Raw genomic sequence first — 23,820 nt, forward strand, 5'->3', positions numbered from 1 at the left:
CGAAGAACTCGGTTATGCTTTTTTGACGGCTGGTGTTTATGTTGTCTTGGTACACCGTGATGTACGGCTCCATAGCCTGCACCAGCCGGGTATGGAAGACTTCATAGCGGTCATCGTCATTGTCGCGGGAAAGGAAGGACTTCATTTTCTCTGCACACTCCATGGCACCCTTAATATCACTGAGTTAAACTGTGTTCTTCGGAGAATGACGCACCTTCTTCCTCCTCTTCACTGACGTGATCTTCTTCCAACATCTCGTCGGCAGTCACTTCAGGATCTCTGATCACCTCCAGGATGTCGTCGTTGGTGGTCTCGGAGAAGCCTGGAACTGTAGCAGTCTGCGCAGCTTCTCTGGCAAGGTCCACTGCTACTGCAACATTCTGAACCTCACCAGTCACAGATTGACTCCTCCTCTCACCTGGTATTCCATGCAACACATGTCTCCATGCGTGACGAATTGTAGCAATAGACAGCTGATCCCATGACTCCACCAAGAAGTCCACAGCTTTCTTGATGTTAAATACTCTCCAGAATTGTTTGAACATTATTTTTTGCTGTGCCAACTGTTGATCCTCATCTTCTTCGCTCTTGCTATCGGTGGTGGTGTCACTCAGGTTACGCAACTCTTCCCTGGTGTTGGTGTAGTCGTTCAGGAGTTTGAATTTTTTTGTTGAGAATGCAGCTTTTACATTACAGATTAACTCTTGGTCCATGGGCTGTAATATAGACGTAGTGTTGGGAGGAAGGAAGACCACTTTTACGTTGGGGTGACGATCTAACAATAGGGGCGAGTGTCCTGGTGCGTTGTCCAGCAGCAACAAAATATTGAATGGCACATTCTGTCGCTCACAGAATTTCTTTACATCGGGAACAAAACAGTCATCAAACCAGGAGAGGGACAGTGTAGAGAACATCCACGCCTTACGTGCGGTCAGCCAGTGGACATTTAGCTTGGTCATGTCCATGGTTTTGTAGGCGTGCGGCTTGCGTGCTGTGTGGATCACCGATAACTTGAGCTTACAGGTACCGGAGGCATTGGTGGTAAACAGGACGGTGAAGCGTTCCTTCTACATCTTCCGGCCCCGAATCCTGCTGGCATTCTTTACAACGAAGGACTTGGAAGGTAGCTTTTTCCAGAAAAGACCAGATTCGTCCATGTTAAACACCTGGTCGTCACTGTACTGTCCTTCCTCCATAATCTCACGTAAAAACGGAGGAAATTCCCTAGCCGCAGCACGGTCAGCACTCGCTTCTTCACCACCAATGTTTATATTGGTGATCTTGTTCCGGATCTTAAACCTCTGTAACCACCCAGAGGAAGCATTAAAGGGTTTGGGCTCTGTAATTCCCATCTTTCGTGCCACTGCCATGTACAGTTCACGTGCGTAGTCCTTAACAGAGCGCGTGTCGACCGCCATGTTCCGTCGCGCCTGACGCACCAAGTACCTCACAAGTAATTTTTCTGTCTTGAGAAGCACCTGGTTGTGAAAATACTTGATCATAGAAGCACCTGTAGACTTTGTGATCTTCATGTGCTCCTTTATCTTGGCTGCATCCTTCTTTATTGTTCGAATCGTAGATTCATTCACACCATGCTGGAGCGCCAAATCAACCTGCCTTGTTCCTTTCTCCAACTCTTGGATGATGGTATACTTCACCTCGTAGCTTAAGGAACGTCGTGTCTTCTTTGGCTTAGTGCCGCTGGGTCCAGGTAAGGAAAGGTTTCTCTCTGGGGGTGGTGGTCCGGCGGAAGCCATTTTACGGAACAATGGATGCACGATTACACGGTGTGGCCTTGAGGGATGAAACTGCCGCGGCTAGGTCAAGCGTTGTCTTTCCTCCCTCCCTCCCTCCCCCGGGTGGACACGTCATAATACTTTAAGCCAATTACAGCTAGCAGCAGAGGGGGGTAGGGATGCATGGCCAATCACAGTCCGATACGTCATATGACGTCAGTGATAACGCAACAAAGACACACACTGCGCAACCTTACCGCGCGGCTTGCCCAAGCGGAGGGAGGAGGAGGGAGAGGCGAGGAGCACAGGCAGGCAGGCGGGCGGGTGGCGGGTGGGGCGAATCTAAAAATAGCGTCGCACCGGACACACTCCGCGTAATGGGGTTCACGTACCGCGTAATGTGAGCACGTTAGGTTTTGGCAAGGCAACGTGGAAACGCGGAATGCGGGACCGCGTAAAGTGAGGGTTAACTGTATTAAAACACGCAAGAGGAGACGAGACAATTGTTTTCGTTGGTGTTTACACCCTTGGACGATGGTTCTGCAAGAAACTGAAGAAAATAAGACCCTGGTTGTCGCTGTAGTAAATTTAATGTAAAAAAAATGAATATATACATTCTTAGTAACATTATATAATGTTAATAAATGGAACAATAGAAGTAGCTAACCACTGATGGTAAAGAAAAAATAAGACTTTGAGAACGCCAACGTATATATTTGCGTATATGTGAAAACATATCGTCGTTTCTCTACACATGAATATGAAAGCAACACTTATTTACTGTTCATTTATGTTTTAAATAAGTTTTACGAATGTAAAGCAAAAATTCCACTCGCCAATAGTGGTAAAGTCTAAAACATAAGGACAGCCAATGATGATGTGTGAGGTTTTACTAAGATGACAGTCATCAGGTTCAACTCTGCTGAAGCTGTAGCTTTCCATAAAGATGATATAGCTGTTGCTGAAACTGATACTGAACCTGAAGTTGTTGCTGAAGCTGTTTATGATGCTGAATTTGATGGTGTAGCTGAAGTTGATGGTTTAGGCCTTTGAACAATAAAGCTGTCGAAAGAACCTTTCACAGCTGCTTTCTTTTTTCACTATACATCTTTATGTAGAGGTCATTTGCATTTTCACGTCCCTGTTCATTTTAATGCTTCATTCTGTTCATGGATCTACTTCAGAAAATATGTTCATTGCTTGTTCCATATAATATCCACAGACCTCTCACCTTTTTCACATCGTTTTAACACATCTAGTTTCTCAACGAAGCTTATCCACTTTCTTTTAGGTTTTTATCCAGCACTACCATCACTTGCTCTCTTGATCATGTTGAATAGGAATGCAAAAATGCTGTAAGAAACCTGAGAAACTTTTTCTCCTTTCCCTGTGACTGTTTATACTAGAGATACTGGCGTCACCACTTGCAAGACCGGCAGCCTCTGTGCACAAGGCGTGTTTTTTTTTATTTGTTTAATGTATATCGAGATTTAGTTATTATTTATATGAAAATATAATTTTATTTATTTTTATTCTATTTTCTTCGTAAATATGAAGAAAATAATGGTTTAAATTGGATTGGGTCCTAAATTAACCAGGGTCTTAAATATGAATCGTCATTAGTAGAACCGTCGTTATCGGAGGCTTTCCTGTAGTCTTGGGACAAATCTGAAAAAGTGCCAAATCGACCCCTTTACTTGGGAGACGATTACTCCACACCACAACGCTTGGAGGAGCACCACACAAGAAGGTGTCCATACTTTTGAGTTAGCCTGACTGCAAACCGAGGCAGACAAGCTCGAATGCTGGAAGCATACTGCCGCTGCCCCTCCCACACTAGATGGAGTCAGCCTCATGTGCAACATTTGTGAACGACCCTGCTGGTCCCATATCAGCCTCTTTAGTCACCTTAAAACTCACCACATAGGTGACATCCTTAATAACTCATTTCATTGTCTCATAGCTGGATGATCATCATACTCGATTCTGAGTGACAGCAAAGTAGTATTAGGTGTGTGTGTGTAATAATAATAATAATAATAATAATAATAATAATAATAATAATAATAATAATTATTAATGGTTTATTGAAAAAGTTCTGCAGCCCGAAGGCTGAAAATATACATTGGACATACATGACTTATTACATACTGTACATTGACATTGGTGGTTAAACAAAATCCTTCATTAATGAAAGGTAAAAACATACAGTGAACAAACAGATTAATGTTTACAGTGGAGGTCACGTAGATCATGTGCACTGAGGTGTTGAACAGCAGACACGTAGTGTAGTAACTCAGTCACAGATGGTGTTATGAGGGGCATCACGTGGTGTAGTAACTCAGTCACAGATGGTGTTATGAGGGGCATCACGTGGTGTAGTAACTCAGTCACAGATGGTGTTATGAGGGACATCACGTGGTGTAGTAACTCAGTCACAGATGGTGTTATGAGGGACATCACGTGGTGTAGTAATTCCCTCTCAGATGGTGTTATGAGGGGCATCACATGGTGTAGTAATTCCCTCACAGATGGTGTTATGAGGGGCATCACATGATGCTGTAGCAACTCATTCACTATGTGGTGTCATGGGTACACCATGTGGCCTGGTGTCCCGGGCCTCCCTATCGTGGATGGATTAACACATAGCTGGTGTTGTTAAGTCTCATGGCCAGTTATCACTGGGTACCTGAGACCTCACTGTGTGAAGGTTAGCTTGGGTACATCTCAACTGTTACTGTTGAGTTGTTTTTCACTGATTTAAGCTGTTTAACACTGGTTCCATTCCTTTCCTGAATGAAATAGTAGCTTCTGGCGAGAACTTGCTGATATTCCGGTGGGGAGGAGAGGTTCAGGGAAGGGAGTTGGTATGGGCCAACTTAACAGTTGACCTGGCTGCTGCCAGAGCAGCGCCAGGTACGTCTTGACCCTTCGGTGGTCAAACATGAAGTGTGTGTGTGTGAATTTTAATGAAGGTTTGGATTTCTTCCAATGTTGACACAGAATTATAATTCCAGGATTGAAGTTGCAAGATTAGATGGGACATCCAGACGAGTCCTCTTGTGGCAGAACATCGCCAGCCCAAAATCACTAGCTCTAGATCCTGGTCAGGGCTTCATGTACTGGTAAGAATCAAAAGTTTGTGATACTACAACTCATTCCTTCACGAATTTCATTTTCATAGGAAGGCATCTTGGTAAAAGGAAGTGCCTGGTAGTAAATGTGAAGTCCAGAGTATAAAAACTATAATCACCCATTCACTCAGGTTTCAACTTAGTTTTTATCTGAATCTTTGGAAATGAAGGTAAAAGCTATGGGTGATCATACATATTTTGAATCCCCATGAACTAAGGTTACCAAATTTCTCAGAGTTTAAGGTGAGACATCTCATGAATAATAGTAATATCTCCGTCAGTTGGAATCCCTCAAACCCAAAAATCTCTTATAGCCGGAATTGAAATTTGCTTGGAAAATCATTCCCAAAGCCGGAATTTTCCCAAAAATTACATCTTTGGGAACAAATCTTCCAAGGTTGAAAATCAAGAGAAATTTCTGAAAATGTCTAGAATAAAGATGAAAGTTAAAGTATTTTTGGGGGGACCTGTCCTGACTCTATGTCAGGTGGAGGTAGGGTGGGGGATTAGTGGTCTCATATTACTGACCTTTTGATGGAATGTCAGGTCATCTTTTCTTGGCTGGGGGATTAGTGGGTCTCATGACCTGAAGATGTCTTGAATAAACACAAAAGCTAAAGTATTTTTAGGGAGATTGTGATAAGTATAAGTATAAATGAGCAAAGTTGTATCCCTTCAACATTACATTACATAACATTTTAAAATATGGAGTGAGAAAGCAGAAAGGTGTGGGTGATTACCGTATATCACGGCCTATAAGGCGGCGGGGTGCATAAGACGCCCCCCCCAAATTTCCATTTAAAAAGTAGCTTTTGAGCTCTATTTGCTGTATAAGACCAGTACCCCAAATGTGACACTTACCCACTGACTCAGTAGTCCTTTACCAACCATCCTTGATTTTTTAAAATAAGGCCAATTCACTTCAAGTAATGTCATCAAATTATACCCGCTGGTGTAGTGTAAACACTAGTGACGTCACTGAAGCGTGGTGGGAGTGTTCCCTCGTCTCGGTGGTGTGACTATTTATACAACATGTGGTTCAACAGCAACCACCGTATTCTAATTGTGGTGTTTCATTAGGATTTGAGTGAAAAAGGTTACCAGTATGTACTTACTACATACATTTATTACACATATATATATATATATATATATATATATATATATATATATATATATATATATATATATATATATATATATATATATATATATATATATATATATATATATATACTGAATATACTATGTACAAAAAATGAATGTTCAATGAATTATTTATGGTGCATTAGGGTACTGGTCACTTCTGATGGGCTATAAATAGCCTTCTTTATCTCCCCTACATCTCACCCTGAGCCAGACGGAAGGGTCTTGGTAAATAACATGTTTGCTTATTTTCCATTTACTTTAAATAGATTTACCGAATTATTTGTTTTATTTATTTATTTATAATATACTGTAATATATTAAACACACTGTAATTATTTTCTTTAATTTATAAACTGTTTTGCGACAAAGGAATGTTCTCCAGTAGTGTTTCATTAGGATTTGAGTGAAAAAATATTACGTACTTACACAATTGTTCCTCTTACTTTGACAACACAACATACATACAGTATATTATTTCTCAGTTTTGATCTTTTTTTTTAATTTTTGTATTTATTTATAGTTAGTTACTTAAAATAAGGCCAATTCACTTCAAGTAATGGCATCAAATATTACCAGCTGGTGTAGTGTAAACACTAGTGACGTCACTTGAGCGTCTGTAATTAACCGTCGATAGTTTCAAGAATTAATGCACTCATTTACTGAATATTCTTTGGAAAAAAATAAAATTTAAATCAATTATTTATAGGAGATAAATATTATTATGAGTAAATATACCGATACCGGTATGCATTACTGACCACCTCCACGGCTCCTCACTGGCAAATGGGGAGGGGTGTGTGATGATAGCTGTGTTTATTATAGGGGTATAAATCTCTTTTACGGTATGTTAGACAGGTTTATAATACATTTTTATTATTTTAATATACCGGTAATCTTAATTTGAATCCAGCTTGCCAAACGTAAGTTTCAGTATAAAATAATTAGTGGTAAGACCTTGTGAGTGGCTTACGATGTTTTCATCACCACTCTTGACACACTAAACCACAATATTTAAGAGGTAAGAATTTTAAACTTGGTGGTTTAGACGACCCCCTAACTTTGGGCAGATTTTTTTAATGTTCAAATTTCGTCTTATAGGCCGTGATATACGGTAGAGAGATGGAGTGGTAACATGCACCAGCGTTGCCAAGCGATAAGCTCCTCAACAGCTGATCTTTTAATTCACCCCCATGCAGTCACACAACAAGACCCTCACTGGATGCTTTTTGTTTTAATTCCCGTGTGTGTCTGTGTGTGAGTGTCTGTGTGTCTGTACTCAAATGTACTAAGTTAATTATTAAAATTATTATGTCTGGTGCAAAGTAAGAGATGTTTAAGGGAAAACTAAGCTCCCTCTTTTATAATCCTTGAGCAAGTTAATCTCCCCTCCTGGGAGAAGGATCCGTTGGGGGGTAGAAATGACGACCCCCCTCCCATTGTGTCTACTGTACTGTTTATTTGTTTTTCAATAATTAGTACAGATACATTACTGTAATAATCTGTGCTTATTAATACCTGTACAATTCGGTACAGTACTATGTACAGTATATACCTCAGGTAAAAAATGTCAATCAAAACATCCTCAGGTCAAAGACCCACTAATTCCCCTCTGTGTGTGCGTGCGTGTGCTCAAATGTACTAAGTTAATTACTAAAATTATTAATCTTATTGGAAACGTTTGGTGGAGAATTTAATAAGGATCATTATGGTTTCAAATTCATCTCCCCATCACAATTAGCCACACCTGAGTGAGGAAGGGGGGGGGGGGACTGACCACGTGACCCTACCCTCTACCACACACCCAGCACATCTGCATGTCTGTGACGGCTTGGTCCCTACTACTGTACATACACTACATAACATTAAATAAAAGCTACATACAGTATTTTGTGCATTAATTTAGCTATATCTACAACCATCGTTATTCGAGACTTTAATGTGCACCAAAATCAATACCCACTCATTTTATCCCAAACTATGCAACCAGGAGTGAACTCGTAACTGGTTTTAAATTAGACAAATTTAGATTTAGGCTCAAAATAGGTAAACATTGGTTTGGAAATAGAGTAGTGGATAAGTGGAACAAGTTACCAAACATCATCATTAACTCGAATACACTGGATAGCTTCAAACATAAGTTGGATGGGTATATGATCGTTAGGGGTTGGGTGTAAGTAGGACTGCCCAGAATGGGCCAATAGACCCGCTGCAGTTTCCTCCATTCTTATGTTCTTATGTTCTTGAATATTAATGGATAATTGCTTTGGAAAAATCCCTAAATGGCAACTGGAAGCTGACGAGAGAATCAGTCCTGTCCATATGGTATTCTGAGATACCGACTGCACCCCTCCTTCAACAAGAGATCACTACGCATATGTGTATATGTAGGTTCATGAAACACAAGTCAACTTGTGGCATGATGGATGACTCATTAATGAGTAATACAGGTTGACAATCTTTTATCCGGCTTATCGAAAAGCTCTGAAAACCGAAAGTTTTTTCGCGTTGCATCACTGTGTGAAATCGAACATGACTTGGACCTGACACTACCGAGCGCTTGACCCACGCTGGGCAGCGGGTGTGAGTGAGGCGTCACTTGTGTCTCGGTGTTGCTACTAGTCACACATTTGTCTGCTGTTCTTATATTTTTATGTAATTTTGTTTAATTTCACTGAAAATGCCAAAAAGAGCTTGATACCCCTATGGGTAACAGTGAGAAGAAAAGGAAGCGTCGCTCATTATCGATAGCACAGAAAGTGGAGTTGTTACAGAAGCTTGATCGTGGTGTACCTGTGCGGCATCTTAATGAAAAATATGGTGTGGGAAGTACCACCGTATATGACTTAAAGAAATAGAAAGACAAGTTGTTGAAGTTTTACACTGACAGTGATGACCCAAAAGTAATGAAAAACACAAAAACATTGCATAGGGCAAAAAATGAAGATCTTGACCGCGTGCTGATTGAGTGGATTCGACAACGAAGAAGTGAACGTATGCCACTGACTGGTTTGATGGTCATGAAACAAGCTAAAATATACCATGAACTGAACATTGATGGTGAGTGTGAATATTCAGAAGGTTGGCTGCAGAAATTTAAGAAATGTCATGATATAAAATATCTGAAAATCTGTGGTGAAAAAGCTTCTGCTGATCATGAAGCAGCTGAAAATTACATTGACGAATTTGCCAAAATTATATCTGATGAAAACCTTAGCCCTGAACAAATTTACAATGCTGATGAAACAGCTCTGTACTGGCGCTACGTTCCTAGAAAAACGTTAACAACGGCTGATGAGAGAGCACCAACAGGTGTTAAGGATGCTAAGGACAGGTTAACTGTTCTTGGGTGTGCCAATGCTGCAGGCACACACAAGTTAAAGTTGGCAGTGATTGGAAAAAGCCGACGACCAAGATGTCTGAAAGGTGTACACAATTTACCTGTGCATTATTATGCCAACAAGAAAGCATAGGTAAACAGAGAACTATTTTCTGACTGGTTCAATAACCAGTTTGTACCAGCAGCACGAGCTCATTGCAGGGAAGCTGGACTGGAAGCAAACTGTAAAATTCTATTGTTCCTTGACAACTGCACTGCACATCCTCCTGCTGAACTTCTTGTGAAAAGTAATGTTTTTGGCATTTACTTTCCCCCCAATGTGACGTCTTTAATACAGCCTTGTGACCAAGGAATTTTACGCTCCATGAAGAGCAAATATAAAGATGTTTTTTTGAACTGTATGCTTGATGCAGTCAACAGTGGCATAGGAATCCAAAGCTTCATGAAAGAGTTCAATGTTAAGGATGCCATTTATTCAGTTGCTAATGCTTGGAATGCTGTTGATAAACCAACATTAACAAATGCTTGGCACAAACTTTGGCCTACAACGATGTTTGAAGTAAATGAAGATGCAGATGAAGACTTTGAAGGATTTCGTGTCACTAAAGAGAAGATGATATCAAACCTCCTTACTTACGCCAAAGGTTTATCTTCCGAAAGTGTAAATAAGTTGGAGGAAGCCGACATTGAAGAAGTGCTGAACATTGACAATGATGCACCTGTTGTGCATTCATTGAGTGATGGGGAAATAGCTGAAATGGTGCTAAATAAAGATAAGCATGAGGATAGTAGTGATGATGATGAAATTGTGAACACAGGTGAAAAAGTCTCCCTAGACGATGTGGTGAAAACCTGTGATCAGTTAATTACTGCCCTTGAACAACGTGCATTTATCAGTGAGCACGAGATTATGGCAGTTTATTCAATTAAAGAGAGAGAGACTGCTTAGACAGAAACCACTGTTAAGGAGACATGACACTGGAAGAAGCCTTTAAAAAGGCCATCTGTTCTAGTGTTGAGTCATCACTTGAGAGTTCTGTTCCTGGCCCATCTTAAGATGTCCGACTCCTACTTGATGATGACAACACTGATGTGTCTTCTTCATGATAAACAAGCCAGCTGTAATGTACCTTTACTGTATTTGTTTGAAGTTTTATTGAATGTTTTCCTTACAAATATACTGTACTAGAGTATTTATGGACTATATTTATCCCACAATTTCATTTATGCCAAACCTAACTGAACTGAACTGAAACTGCTAACTCAAACAAGAGCGAAAACCGAGAAATCGGCGAAAAATTTAAAACTGAAAGATTGTCAACCTGTACGGTATAAAATCAAGAGATTTTCAGGGAACTTTTTGAATATACGTACATATGTATACAGTATTTATGAAAAAATAAAAATAATGATGGACCATCCAACTTTTTGCAATTTATAAATCTATTACTTTTAATTTCCATTCATTTTCATTAATGTATTTTATAAATTTCTAGAAAAGGGCCCTAGGTATTAATACCAATACAGCAATACACACCTGTGTAATGGGGGGGATTTAGATGGAAATCTTTCTTAACCACCACTTTCAATACAACTATTTACCTGTATTATTCAACTGAATGGCATAGACAAATTAATAGAACATTACTGTATATCGAAGTTACTAGAACATTATATTTACGTTACTAGACACTGACTCTCGGACACAAACATAAAATGAATACACTTCCCACCGTAAGTGTATGGATAGCTCAGACATTGACTCACGTGTGACGCCCAGCGGGTGCTGCTGGACTATGTCTCCTATGGGAGACTGCTAGCTGGAGACGCGGTGCTGGGGAGGAGCTGTCGGCTCCCTCCATGTTACAATGATGCTCCGAATGCTAACTGACTCTGAATGTGAATGAGGTCGAGGAGAGAGCTGCAGGGCCTATATACTGATGGTCACCAGCCGGCAGATGACCTCTCCTAATTAACACTAGACTGGGTGTGTCTAGACAGGTGTACTGGCTGGGGGGGGGGGGGGTTGCTTCGTGAGTCACACGGTCATGTCGCAGGGTTTAGCTAATAGGGTGGCAGTGAGAACTCTGGGTCAATGTGACTCATCTCTCTTAGGTCAGGTCTGCACAGCTGTGTTTGCCCAGGTGTGGTTTCTTGAGTAACACGGTCATATCACAGGGTTAACTCAAATACTTTGGCCGTCAGCTCTCCTGGGTCAGGTCTTACTCTCACTGTAGGGTGTGTCAACCTAAGTGGGTTACCACATGGGCATCTACTTATTGTTATGTGTGTTGTATTTCTCTGGGCTGTAAGCTGTGGTCTGATAAACAGTCATTACACCTCCAACACACACTCCAGCATTTATTATATGATATATTCTCGTATGATAAGCCTCTTGCGGTGTATGTTTTATCATTGATAATAATAAAGGCTCCCGGGTCTTCTGTGGTGGAGGGAGGGAACTGACCTCACACCCTCCAAAAAGGTTCATGCCTCTCCCCTACTCCTCCCCATGCCTGATATTCCCACTGTAAAATGTTTTACTTTGTTTTTTATATTAAACAATAAAGATGTGCTTACTGTAATAAATTGTGCTTATTAATCCCGGTACCCTACATATACAATACAGCACAGTACATTACTTTTTATAATGTATCAGTACTGTAATAATTAAATAAAAGACAATGGTAAATTTGCCAATGGCTAAGCTTACCCGCCATCTACCCTCCCATTGGAGAGGTCTGGGTAAAAAAATTGCTTTATTATTTGGCTTGTCATGTAATTTTGATGTCATATTAATAATTATACATCGTATTTTTTTCTAATGTGTTTAATATTTTATATTAACCATGATAAAACACACCATAAGAGGCTGATCATTGGTGAAAAGGGGGGTGCCAGCCTCCCTGCCTCCCCCCGCCTCCAACTTGCCTCCCCCTCCCCCCGCCTCCACCTTGCCTCCCTGCCTCCACCTTGCCTCCTGCCTCCACCCCACCCCTCCTGCCTCCCCCCTGCCTCCACCTTCACCTCCCCTGCCACCACCTTGCCTCCCTCCTGCCCTCCTGCCTCCCCCTGCCTCCCTGCTTCCCCCCCCTGCCTCCCTGCCTGCCTCCCACCTCCCCCCTGCCTCCCTACCTGCCCCTCCCCTGGTTAATTTGGGACCTAATTGAATTTAAATAGTATTTTGTAGCATATTTTTATGAGCAAAACTAGGGCCAAAATAAATAAAATATATTTTCAAGCTAAAATTAAAATTAATTAATTTAAGAATAATTTATAAGAATTGACCTTCAGGCTAATCATGGGTCTTGCTGGGTTATTAGGTGTTGTTTATGCATCTATGTCTAAGCCTTGTGTTCCAAACTGTCCAGAAAGATTCACCAAAGCAATCCAAGCCCTTAAGAAAAATAAGGATCTACATGTCACTAAAGCAGATAAAGCCAACACAGTAGTGATTTTAAACAAAGATGACTATATTTTTAAAATGAATGACCTTTTATGTGATGCTGTAACATATTCTAAACTCATAAATAATCCTCTCAACACTGTCAACACCCAGTTCAACAAAAAACTGAAGTCTCTATTGAGAGGCAAAGCTACTCTCATTAAACATCTAACTTCAACGTCCCCTCCACTGCCATACATGTACGGTGTAATCAAGACTCACAAGCCAAATAACCCAGCAAGACCCATCATTAGCTCAGTTGGGTCAATCTCTTATAAACTATCTAAATGGTTAGTTTCTTTACTAAATCCCCTAGTTGGCAACATTTCTAACTAATATTAAGAATAATATGGATCTGGTTGATAAACTCAGTAACTTACACATTAATTATGATTTTAAACTGGTCAGTTTTGATGTAACATCACTCTTTACAAAGGTCCCAGTTGATGATTTACTGGAGTTCCTCATAGATTCCCTGGATATAATTCATTGCCCGTCTCGAAAGACGTCTTCATCGAACTCGTCAAACTTTGTATTAAGAATTGTAAATTTGAATTCAGTGGAGAATATTATGCTCAAAAATTTGGTATGGCAATTGGTAATCCACTCTCACCTGTATTAAGCAACCTATATATGGAATTCTTTGAAAAGAAACTATTAAGTAATATTTTACCACCTTCAGCAGTCTGGTTTAGATATGTTGATGATGTATTATGTCTCTGGCCATGTAATGAGGACCTAAAAGCTTTCCTGCCACAACTTAACAACTTAGCTCCCTCGATCAAATTCACTGGAATTAGAGCATGACTGTAAATTGCCATTCCTAGACTGTCTGATCCACAGAATAGGTAACACTTTTAAGTTCAGTATTTATAGGAAACCTACTAATGTGTGTTCATGCTTTCATTATTATTCTGCCCGCCATAATAGAGTCAAACAGTCGGTATTTTCATTAATGTTTTTACATGCTTTGAGAATTTGCAGTCCGGAATTCATTGATGAGGAATATAAATATATCTATAATATTGGCTTGAACCTTAAGTACCCTAGATCTTTTATAGACAAATGCCTTAACGTTACTAAGAAATCTTTTTATAGAACCGATCCCAAGCCCACCCATGACCATAAGAATCTCTTAGTATTACCATTTCACAAAAATTTCTCTCAAATTCCTTTACAACTAAAAACCTGGAACATTAATGTGGCATTTAAAAACTCATGCACTGTAAAACAAATGTAATCAAGAACTCCCCTAACAATGCAGGCAGCTGCATTTACAAGGTTCCTTGCAAGGAATGTAATATGTTCAACTTAGGCCAGTCAGGTAAAGATCTTGAACAACAACGACGGCCAAACACCAACTGAGAGCGCTACGGCATGTATGCTGTGCACCACGAGGCGGCCCAGCCCATGCCATGCTGTCGTACGGGACGGAAACGGTTCGGTACGAGAAAATACATACGGAATTTGAAACATTTTTGGTACGACTGCAGCAGTCGTATGTCGAGTAGGTCGTAAGTCGAGGAGTACCTGTATTCCCCGACAGAGATAGTGCCACTGCGATTGCAGGTTACCCATTTCAGGGAGGAGAAGCTGTGAGTCAATTTTATACACTTTATACCTAACTTGAGCAAAGCTGGGCAATTTTGCTAGATTGTATATAATTCATTATTAACTGCTTGTTTCATGAGTTTTGTCAACCATGAATGAACACTTGCATAACACAATATCTGTGGATATGTTACTAAAATTAAGTAGCGTGGGGCTCAGGGCCCCCATACGTCAGATTATTAGGGAAATAAAAAGTCATAGTTACACGTAAAAAATATTGGAAAATTTAAAGTACAAACTGTAGAGGATAATAGCTAGTCATTGAAGGCTAAATGAAACTTAGATCAATCAATGATAAAATTAAATTCATTTTGTTAAATATTTTCACCTGCCAAAGTAAACCAGAGATTGGATCAGTGACATTCTAGATCCTTATGCAAGGTGACTTGGTAGATTGTCCTCACAATAATGGGAAGTGAAATTATTTATGTCAGCATGACACAAGAACACTGACTATGCTCAATTCCGTCACTGAAAACTGGTAAACAAGATTTCAGGGATTTTTTTAAGTAATAATGATAATATCCTTTAATGGAGCCTTGTATCCTTTAATGGAGCCTTGTCTCCTTTAATGGAGCCTTGTCTCCTTTAATGGAGCCTTGTCTCCTTTAATGGAGCCTTGTCTCCTTTAATGGAGCCTTGTCTCCTTTAATGGAGCCTTGTAGCCTGGTATCCTTTATTGGAGCCTGGTATCATTTATTGTAGGCTTGTATCATTTATTGGAGCCTTGTATCATTTATTTGAGCCTTGTATCATTTATTTGAGCCTTGTATCATTTATTTGAGTCTTCTGTCCTGTATTGTAGGCTTGTATCCTTTATTGGAGCCTTGTATCATTTATTTGAGCCTTGTATCATTTATTGGAGCCTTCTGTCCTGTATTGTAGGCTTGTATTCTTTATTGAAGCCTGGTATCATTTATTGGAGCCTTCTGTCCTGTATTGTAGGCTTGTATCCTTTATTTGAGCCTTGTATCCTGGTATCCTTTATTGGAGCCTTGTATCCTTTATTGGAGCCTTGTATCATTTATTTGAGCCATGTATCATTTATTTGAGCCTTGTATCATTTATTGGAGTCTTCTGTCCTGTATTGTAGGCTTGTATCCTTTATTGGAGCCTTGTATCATTTATTTGAGCCTTGTATCATTTATTGGAGCCTTCTGTCCTGTATTGTAGGCTTGTATTCTTTATTGGAGCCTTGTATCATTTATTGGAGCCTTCTGTCCTGTATTGTAGGCTTGTATCCTTTATTTGAGCCTTGTATCCTGGTATCCTTTATTGGAGCCTTGTATCCTTTATTGGAGCCTTGTATCCTTTATTGGAGCCTTGTATCATTTATTTGAGCCTTGTATCATTTATTTGAGCCTTGTATCATTTATTGGAGTCTTCTGTCCTGTATTGTAGGCTTGTATCCTTTATTTGAGCCTTGTATCCTGGTATCCTTTATTGGAGCCTTGTATCCTTTATTGGAGCCTTGTATCATTTATTTGAGCCTTGTATCATTTATTTGAGCCTTGTATCATTTATTGGAGTCTTCTGTCCTGTATTGTAGGCTTGTATCCTTTATTGGAGCCTTGTATCCTTTATTGGAGCCTTGTATCATTTATTGGAGCCTTCTGTCCTGTATTGTAGGCTTGTATTCTTTATTGGAGCCTGGTATCATTTATTGGAGCCTTGTATCATTTATTTGAGCCTTGTATCATTTATTGGAGTCTTCTGTCCTGTATTGTAGGCTTGTATCCTTTATTGGAGCCTTGTATCATTTATTTGAGCCTTGTATCATTTATTGGAGCCTTTCTGTCCTGTATTGTGGCTTGTATTTTATTGGAGCCTGGTATCATTTATTGAGCCTTCTGTCCTGTATTGTAGGCTTGTATCCTTATTTGAGCCTTGTATCATTTATTTGAGCCTTGTATCATTTATTTGAGCCTTGTATCACGGTATTGGAGTCTTCTTGTCCTGTATTGCAGGCTTGCATCCTTTATTGGAGCCTTGTAATTACGAGGAGAGCCTTGTATCATTTATTGGAGCCTTCTGTCCTGTACAGGCTTGTATCCTTTATTTGAGCCCCTATCATTTATTGGAGCCTTGTATCAGCCTTATTGGAGCCTTCATTCTTGTATTGTAGGCTTGTATCCTTTATTTGAGCCTTGCATCATTTATTGGAGCCTTTCTGTCCTGTATTGTGGTGGCTTGTATCCTTTATTGGAGCCTTGTATCACGACATTGTTTCCCCTTCTGGTCCTATATTGTAGGCTTGTATCATTTATTTGAGCCTTGTATCATTTATTGGAGCCTTCTGTCCTGTATTGTAGGCTTGTATCCTTTATTTGAGCCTTGTATCATTTATTGGAGCCTTGTATCATTTATTGGAGCCTTCTGTCCTGTATTGTAGGCTTGTATCCTTTATTTGAGCCTTGTATCATTTATTGGAGCCTTCTGTCCTGTATTGTAGGCTTGTATCCTTTATTGGAGCCTTGTATCATTTATTGGAGCCTTCTGTCCTATATTGTAGGCTTGTATCCTTTATTGGAGCCTTGTATCATTTATTGGAGCCTTGTATCCTGTATCCTTTATTGGAGCCTTCTGTCCTATATTGTAGGCTTGTATCCGGTTTGAGCCTTGTATCATTTATTGGAGTTTCTGTCCTATATTGTAGGCTTGTATCCTTTATTTGAGCCTTGTATCATTTATTACTGTCCATATTGTAGGTTTAACTCTTTATTGGAGCCTTGTATCATTTATTGGAGCCTTCTGTCCTGTATTGTATCCTGGTATCCTTTATTGGAGCCTTCTGTCCTATATTGTAGGCTTGTATCCTTTATTTGAGCCTTGTATCATTTATTGGAGCCTTCTGTCCTATATTGTAGGCTTGTATCCTTTATTTGAGCCTTGTATCATTTATTGGAGCCTTCTGTCCTATATTGTAGGCTTGTATCCTTTATTGGAGCCTTGTATCATTTATTGGAGCCTTGTATCATTTATTGGAGCCTTCTGTCCTGTATTGTAGGCTTGTATCCTTTATTTGAGCCTTGTATCATTTATTGGAGCCTTCTGTCCTGTATTGTAGGCTTGTATCCTTTATTTGAGCCTTGTATCATTTATTGGAGCCTTCTGTCCTATATTGTAGGCTTGTATCCTTTATTGGAGCCTTGTATCATTTATTGGAGCCTTCTGTCCTGTATTGTAGGCTTGTATCCTTTATTGGAGCCTGATGACAGGCAAAAATATCAATATTAAATTTTCATTGCCCAAGATAATGTGATTATTTTCAATGCAGGTCAGAATGGGGAGAGGAGCCAAGTATATCACACGCCCATCTAGATGCCTCTCGTCCATCTGTTATTGTCACAGAAATGGGTCGAGCAAATGGCCTTACCATTGACTTTAAAGATAGTCGATTGTATTGGACAGATATCGACTATTATAAGATAGAGAGCAGTGATTTGAATGGTCTCAACAGAGAGGTAAGAAGACATGTGATTCTAGAGTGGATATGCATGACTTTCAAAAATTTTATCTGTGAAAGTAGCTTTTGGGTAAATGTTAGGAGAATGCAAAAATGGCCTGGGGCTTGGTGTCTACAGACCCCAAGATGCTTGTATACATGATGGCTTTACTGCACTAAACATCATGTCATACGGAAAATCTTGACCTACCTAATTTTAACGTTTATAAATATTAATTTTTTTTTTTTTTTTCAGCAAGCTCTTGCATTTCATCTGGTACAGTACAATGACATAAGTATAATATAGGCCAGTAAAAGTGCCAGGTACTGGATCATTTTGAAAGCCTTTTGCATGAGAATACTGTGTTAAAGTATTTTATTGAAATATAAATATTCTGTTTACTTTTCTTGTTGTTATTTTTATTAATTAATGCGAGTCCAAAATTTCCAGGTTATTGTTAAAGATTTGCCACAGCCATATGGTCTAACATTATATGAGGATTATGTTTATTGGGCTGATTGGAAGACTGGAACTATTGAACGTGCTAACAAGAGCAAAGGAGAAAACAGAACAAGAATACAGGTTTGTAAATGCAATTTTACTTAAGCTTGTAATTTTCTTTGAATTTAAACTTATGAAAGAATTGGTAGAAACAGGATATGATAATGAAATTGTTTTGAGGATGACAAAGAAGTTTACCAGCATTTTGGGCAAAGTTTCATAATTAAGTTATGATTTTATTGCTATTAGAATCATGTATGTTGTTTTACCAATTCATTGAACATTTATTTATTTATTTATTTATATAAGGGTGGTTCAATTATACATATATATATATATATATATATATATATATATATATATATATATATATATATATATATATATATATATATATATATATATATATATGTTTGTGTAATAAATGTATGTAGTAAGTACGTAATATTTTTCACTCAAATCCTAATGAAACACTACTGGAAAACATTCCTTTGTCGCAAAACAATTTTATAAATTTAAGAAAATAATTACAGTGTGTTTAATATATTACAGTACAGTACTCCCTCTTTATCGACGGGGGTTACGTTCTGTAAACGGCCGTCGATAAAGAAACCGTCGATACCGTGATGGTTACGTAATTTTTCTAACTATTATTAGCATATGTTGAATAAATGTACCTTTAAGCATTAATGCGTTTCCTTTACACATAACCTTAAATAATAGTGTATAAATAATAATATAATAAGTGGACAAAAATACTAGCAAACTTACGATTTCATTTATTGAAGTGAACATCGGTCCTTACAGTAAACAAAACAGTGTACAGTACAGTAAAAGTCCAAAAATCCGGATGCCCAAGGCAAATTGTTTACCATTTATTATTACAACACTTTACACTGAAACGCGGGTAGTTTCAACAAAAATATTGTATATTTCCATTCAAGTATTTATTCAAGTCAATTAGGAGGGAATATTATTGTAATACAACAGTTTTTTAACTAAACCATTCGAAAAGTGATTACGGTAACATCTTTTGAACGAAAGAAAGCGCAAGTCATTGTTTTCGTCACGGTTTTATCCCACTTTCCACTGTAATACGTACGTAATTTCAACAAAAATATTACATTTCCGTGAATGTATTATATCAAGCACAGTATGAATAGAATATCATTGTAATATAACAGAATTTTAACCGAAAACTATTAAAAAAACGAGTAACATCTCAAGAACATCGGAAGCTTAGGTAAAGTCTTTTGTTTTCGTCATGTATTTTATCCTATTTTACATTGAAATACATCACGTTTCAGCAAAACTACTATTTATTTCCGAGAATATATTCATTCAGGCGCAGTTTAGGTAAAATATACGTGTGATGTAATAATTTTTTAACTGAAAACGATTCGAAAAACACGTAGCCTCTAGCCCTGTTCAAGGAGAGGACTGGGAGAAGCTGTTTGGTGCTGCAGACGATGACAAGGAAAATGATTTTGATGGATTTTAATGAAAATATTCAGAAATATGGTATCGTAATATTTATTCAAGTCAATTAGGATATTATTGTAATACAATACAACAGTTTTTTAACTAAACCATTCGAAAAGTGATTACGGTAACATCTTTTGAACGAAAGAAAGCGCAAGTCATTGTTTTCGTCACGATTTGATCCCACTTTCCACTGTAATACGTACGTCATTTTAGCAAAAATATTACATTTCCGTGAATGTATTATATCAAGCACAGTATGAATAGAATATCATTGTAATATAACAGAATTTTAACCGAAAACTATTAAAAAACGAGTAACATCTCAAGAACATCGGAAGCTTAGGTAAAGTCTTTTGTTTTCGTCATGTATTTTATCCTATTTTACATTGAAATACGTCACGTTTCCACAAAACTACTATTTATCTCCGAGAATATATTCATTCAGGCGCAGTTTAGGTAAAATAGACGAGTGATGTAATAGTTTTTTAACTGAAAACGATTCGAAAAACACGTAGCCTCTAGCCCTGTTCAAGGAGAGGACTGGGAGAAGCTGTTTGGTGCCAAAATAAAAATCCGGCTAAATAATCCGTCGATAATCGAAACCGTCCATAAAAAATCCGTCGATAAAGAGGGAGTACTGTACAGTAAAAGTAATGAATAATGAGGAATGGATACAGTGTGACTGAGCACTTACCTTTAATGTAGTCAGCTGAATGCACATGGGGCCCCCATAATTTTCTAATTATACATGGAGACTACATTAACTGGAAACGTTTCGGTATAGAATATGCGTGTCATTTGAAAAAAAAAATGGTCACAATCATGTATGTCGTAAGTCGTACCTGTGTGTGTGTGTGTGTGTGTGTGTATATATATATATATATATATATATATATATATATATATATATATATATATATATATATATATATATATATATATATATATATATATATATATATATATATATATATGCAAGCAAATCACCGTAGGTGCCGGATGTAATATATATATATATATACATATAGTTATATATATATATATATATATATATATATATATATATATATATATATATATATATATATATATATATATATATATATATATATATATATATATATATATATATATATATATATATATATATATACATATATACATATATATATATATATATATATATATTGTACAAACTGCATCAAACTGCATATAGAGTACTGTACTTATAAACAAAGTTGATGCTGGCGTTCATGTTAGTGGTGGTAGAAAGGTGGTTGGTAGTGGAGGTTGAGATGGAGGATGGAGCCTTATTTTGAATTTACTTATTGTAGACTGTATGCTATACAGTACACTATTTACACAGCTCTGAAATACAGTTAATCACTGTCAGTCTTCTCTATCAGATCATTGATGGTTGTTTTTGTTTTTTGCAAATCATATTTCTCCATCAACACTGGCACACACACCTTTCTCGTGGTCTTCCGGAACTGCTAACTTGTCCTTCAAGCTAAACTCCTTCCTGGCCCTCATCTGGCATGCTTTTGACGTTGTCTTACCCTTGGAGGCCATGGTAACCAGTAAACAAATTCATAAATAGTCCACGGCAGTTAGGTGATGCACACACGTGGGCTATAGAAACGCAACTGGCTTGTAAACAAAGTGGCTGGGTTGCATTCGTGAGCAGCTAGACGACCATCAGGGTTTTTCATCCATACTGTACAGTATTTTTATTTTTACTTTCTCTTGCCTTTGGAAGCCATAGTAATCATTAAACAAAGTCACAAATAATCTACGAGAGATAAGTAATGCACAAACAAGGGCTCCAGAAGCACAACTGGCTTGTAAAAAGAGCGGCTGTTGGGTGGTGTTGTGCGCAGCAGATGGCCTTGTTGATTTTCCATTTGGAATTTTCTTGGTTAATCTGGATTTACTCCGGATTAAGGAATCCCCCACTGGAAACTCACTTAATTTGGACTGGATTCCCCCCAATTAGTTTGGATTAACCTGGTTTTACTGTAGTTATCATAAGGTCAAAAATATAATGGGAATAAACATTTCTACGTGCACCAGTGAGAGTTAGCAGGATGAGCTGGGGAAGTTATGTTATGATTATTTTTCATCTCGTAGTTTCAGACAGATAAACTTAACTTTCTTCACTTTTTTCTACTCATTACGTACACACACAATCCTACATATATCGTAAAAGAAATATAGGCAGTGACCTTTATATAATGGATCAATATATTCTCGTTCCATTTTACAATGTTAAAATTCTTTTTTATCATTTATCCGGGTAATGAGACGACTCTCAAAGCCAGGAAAAAAATCTCATTCCCGGAATTTTCCGGATTTTACCTGGTAACGGAAAAATTTTCTTGGAAGTTCCAGAAATTGCCCATTACATCATCTCTCGAAACCTGAAAAATATCCCTTATCCCTGGAATTTTCCGGGTATGGGAAAATTTTTATCAGAATTTCCAGAAAATGCGCCTGATTTTCATCTCTCACACCCGGAATAAACTCCCCCATCCCCGGAATTTTCCTGGTACAGCAGTCCCTCAGTTAATGAACGGTTCGATTAACGAAATTTCGGTTAACGAATTACCTCCCATAAGGATCTTCAGTTCGGTTAACGAACAAAACTTTGATTAACGAAATCCTTACGACAAACACGTTTTGTTGTGAGGATCAGCTGATGGGCTAGTCCGCCAATTCAGTAATCTGTTCTATGTTTACATTCGTTTCCAGTGGAGTAAATATCAAGAGGGTTGTGCTCTTCAATAATTTTGCATTTCTAATATTAAAATTATTAGTCATTTTAAAATTTAGTTAACATATTGATAATATATGCAGTACAGGGAACTAGTTTTTTGTGCGCCTATCAGCCTCTTGACTCACCCACCAGGTGTTAGTATGGCTTTGTTTACAGTGGAGTGAACATTGATTTTGTTGGTGTCTTGAATGCTTTTACATTTTTACATTAAAATTATTGGTCATTCTGAAATTTAGTTAACATATTGATAATATATAGCGCAGTGCAGTGTTGACTTAAATAAAATAATCTTGAATTACACCTAGTGAACTTAAAATTTTATTGGTGAAATTACTGCATCAAGCATGGGTCCCCAGGAAGGTGATTTCTTCTCCATCCCCACTTCCTTCCCTTCTCCTCTACCCCCACTTCTAATTCCCATCATCATCAACCAGGAACCTTCTACTTACTCGCCTCAAAGTAAATGTACTTTACTTTTTTTTTTTTACTTTGTATGTACTTTTCTGTGAGCTGGAACCAATTACCCAATATCCCATTGAAACAATGGCTTCGGTTAACGAAATTTTCGGTTAACTAATGACTCTGTGGAACGAATTGTGTTCGTTAACCGAGGGACCACTGTATCGGGAAATTTTTTGGAATTTTCCGGAAAATGTGCCCCCCGGAAAATCGTTCCCAAAGCCAAAATTTTCCGGAAAATTCTGACTTTGGGAATGATTTTCTGGGAAATTTCAATTCCGGCTGTCGGAGAGTTCTGGGTTTGAGGGATTCCTGCTAAGGGAGATATTTCTGTAGTTGACAAGATTGCCAGTGTCAATGCAGTATTTTTCTTTTATTTATTATTATTTTTATTTATTTTTCATACGCAAACCATCCTCTGTGACATATTCAGCTGCTTAGCCTAGCAATCACCAGGGATGGGCAGAACCTCCCACGCATCCCGCATGGGTCGCACATGTTAAGCCTTCCCATAAGGTTAATGTATGGTCAGGGTCAAAAGTAATCACCCACCACTCCTACTACCATACCCGCATGACGGGTCACAAGTGAGTCGAGGAGAGCTTGGGGTGGCGTACCCAGGTAAGGTAGGAGGGTGCAAGTCAAGGGCCACATACATAGTGAGATTGTATCTTGCTGGATGTAGGTTGATGTTGTCAGCCTTAATGACCCTGGCAGTTGATAGGCCTAAAGCCCAACCAA

At 38.3% G+C, this 23,820-nt stretch overlaps 1 protein-coding gene across 1 annotated transcript in view; it reads left to right on the plus strand.

Moving 5' to 3' along the window:
- The window catches only part of LOC121873152 (low-density lipoprotein receptor-related protein 6-like), a 197,415-nt gene that overhangs the window by 116,531 nt on the left and 57,064 nt on the right, over positions 1-23,820 (plus strand). The window contains 3 exon segments of the mRNA XM_042376470.1: positions 4,754-4,861; positions 17,690-17,876; positions 18,309-18,440. Of these exon segments, the coding sequence (XP_042232404.1) occupies positions 4,754-4,861; positions 17,690-17,876; positions 18,309-18,440 (427 nt within the window).

Source organism: Homarus americanus, unplaced genomic scaffold, assembly GCF_018991925.1.
Source record: "Homarus americanus isolate GMGI-L3 unplaced genomic scaffold, GMGI_Hamer_2.0 scaffold32929, whole genome shotgun sequence".
Classification (NCBI taxonomy): Eukaryota; Metazoa; Arthropoda; class Malacostraca; order Decapoda; family Nephropidae; genus Homarus; species Homarus americanus.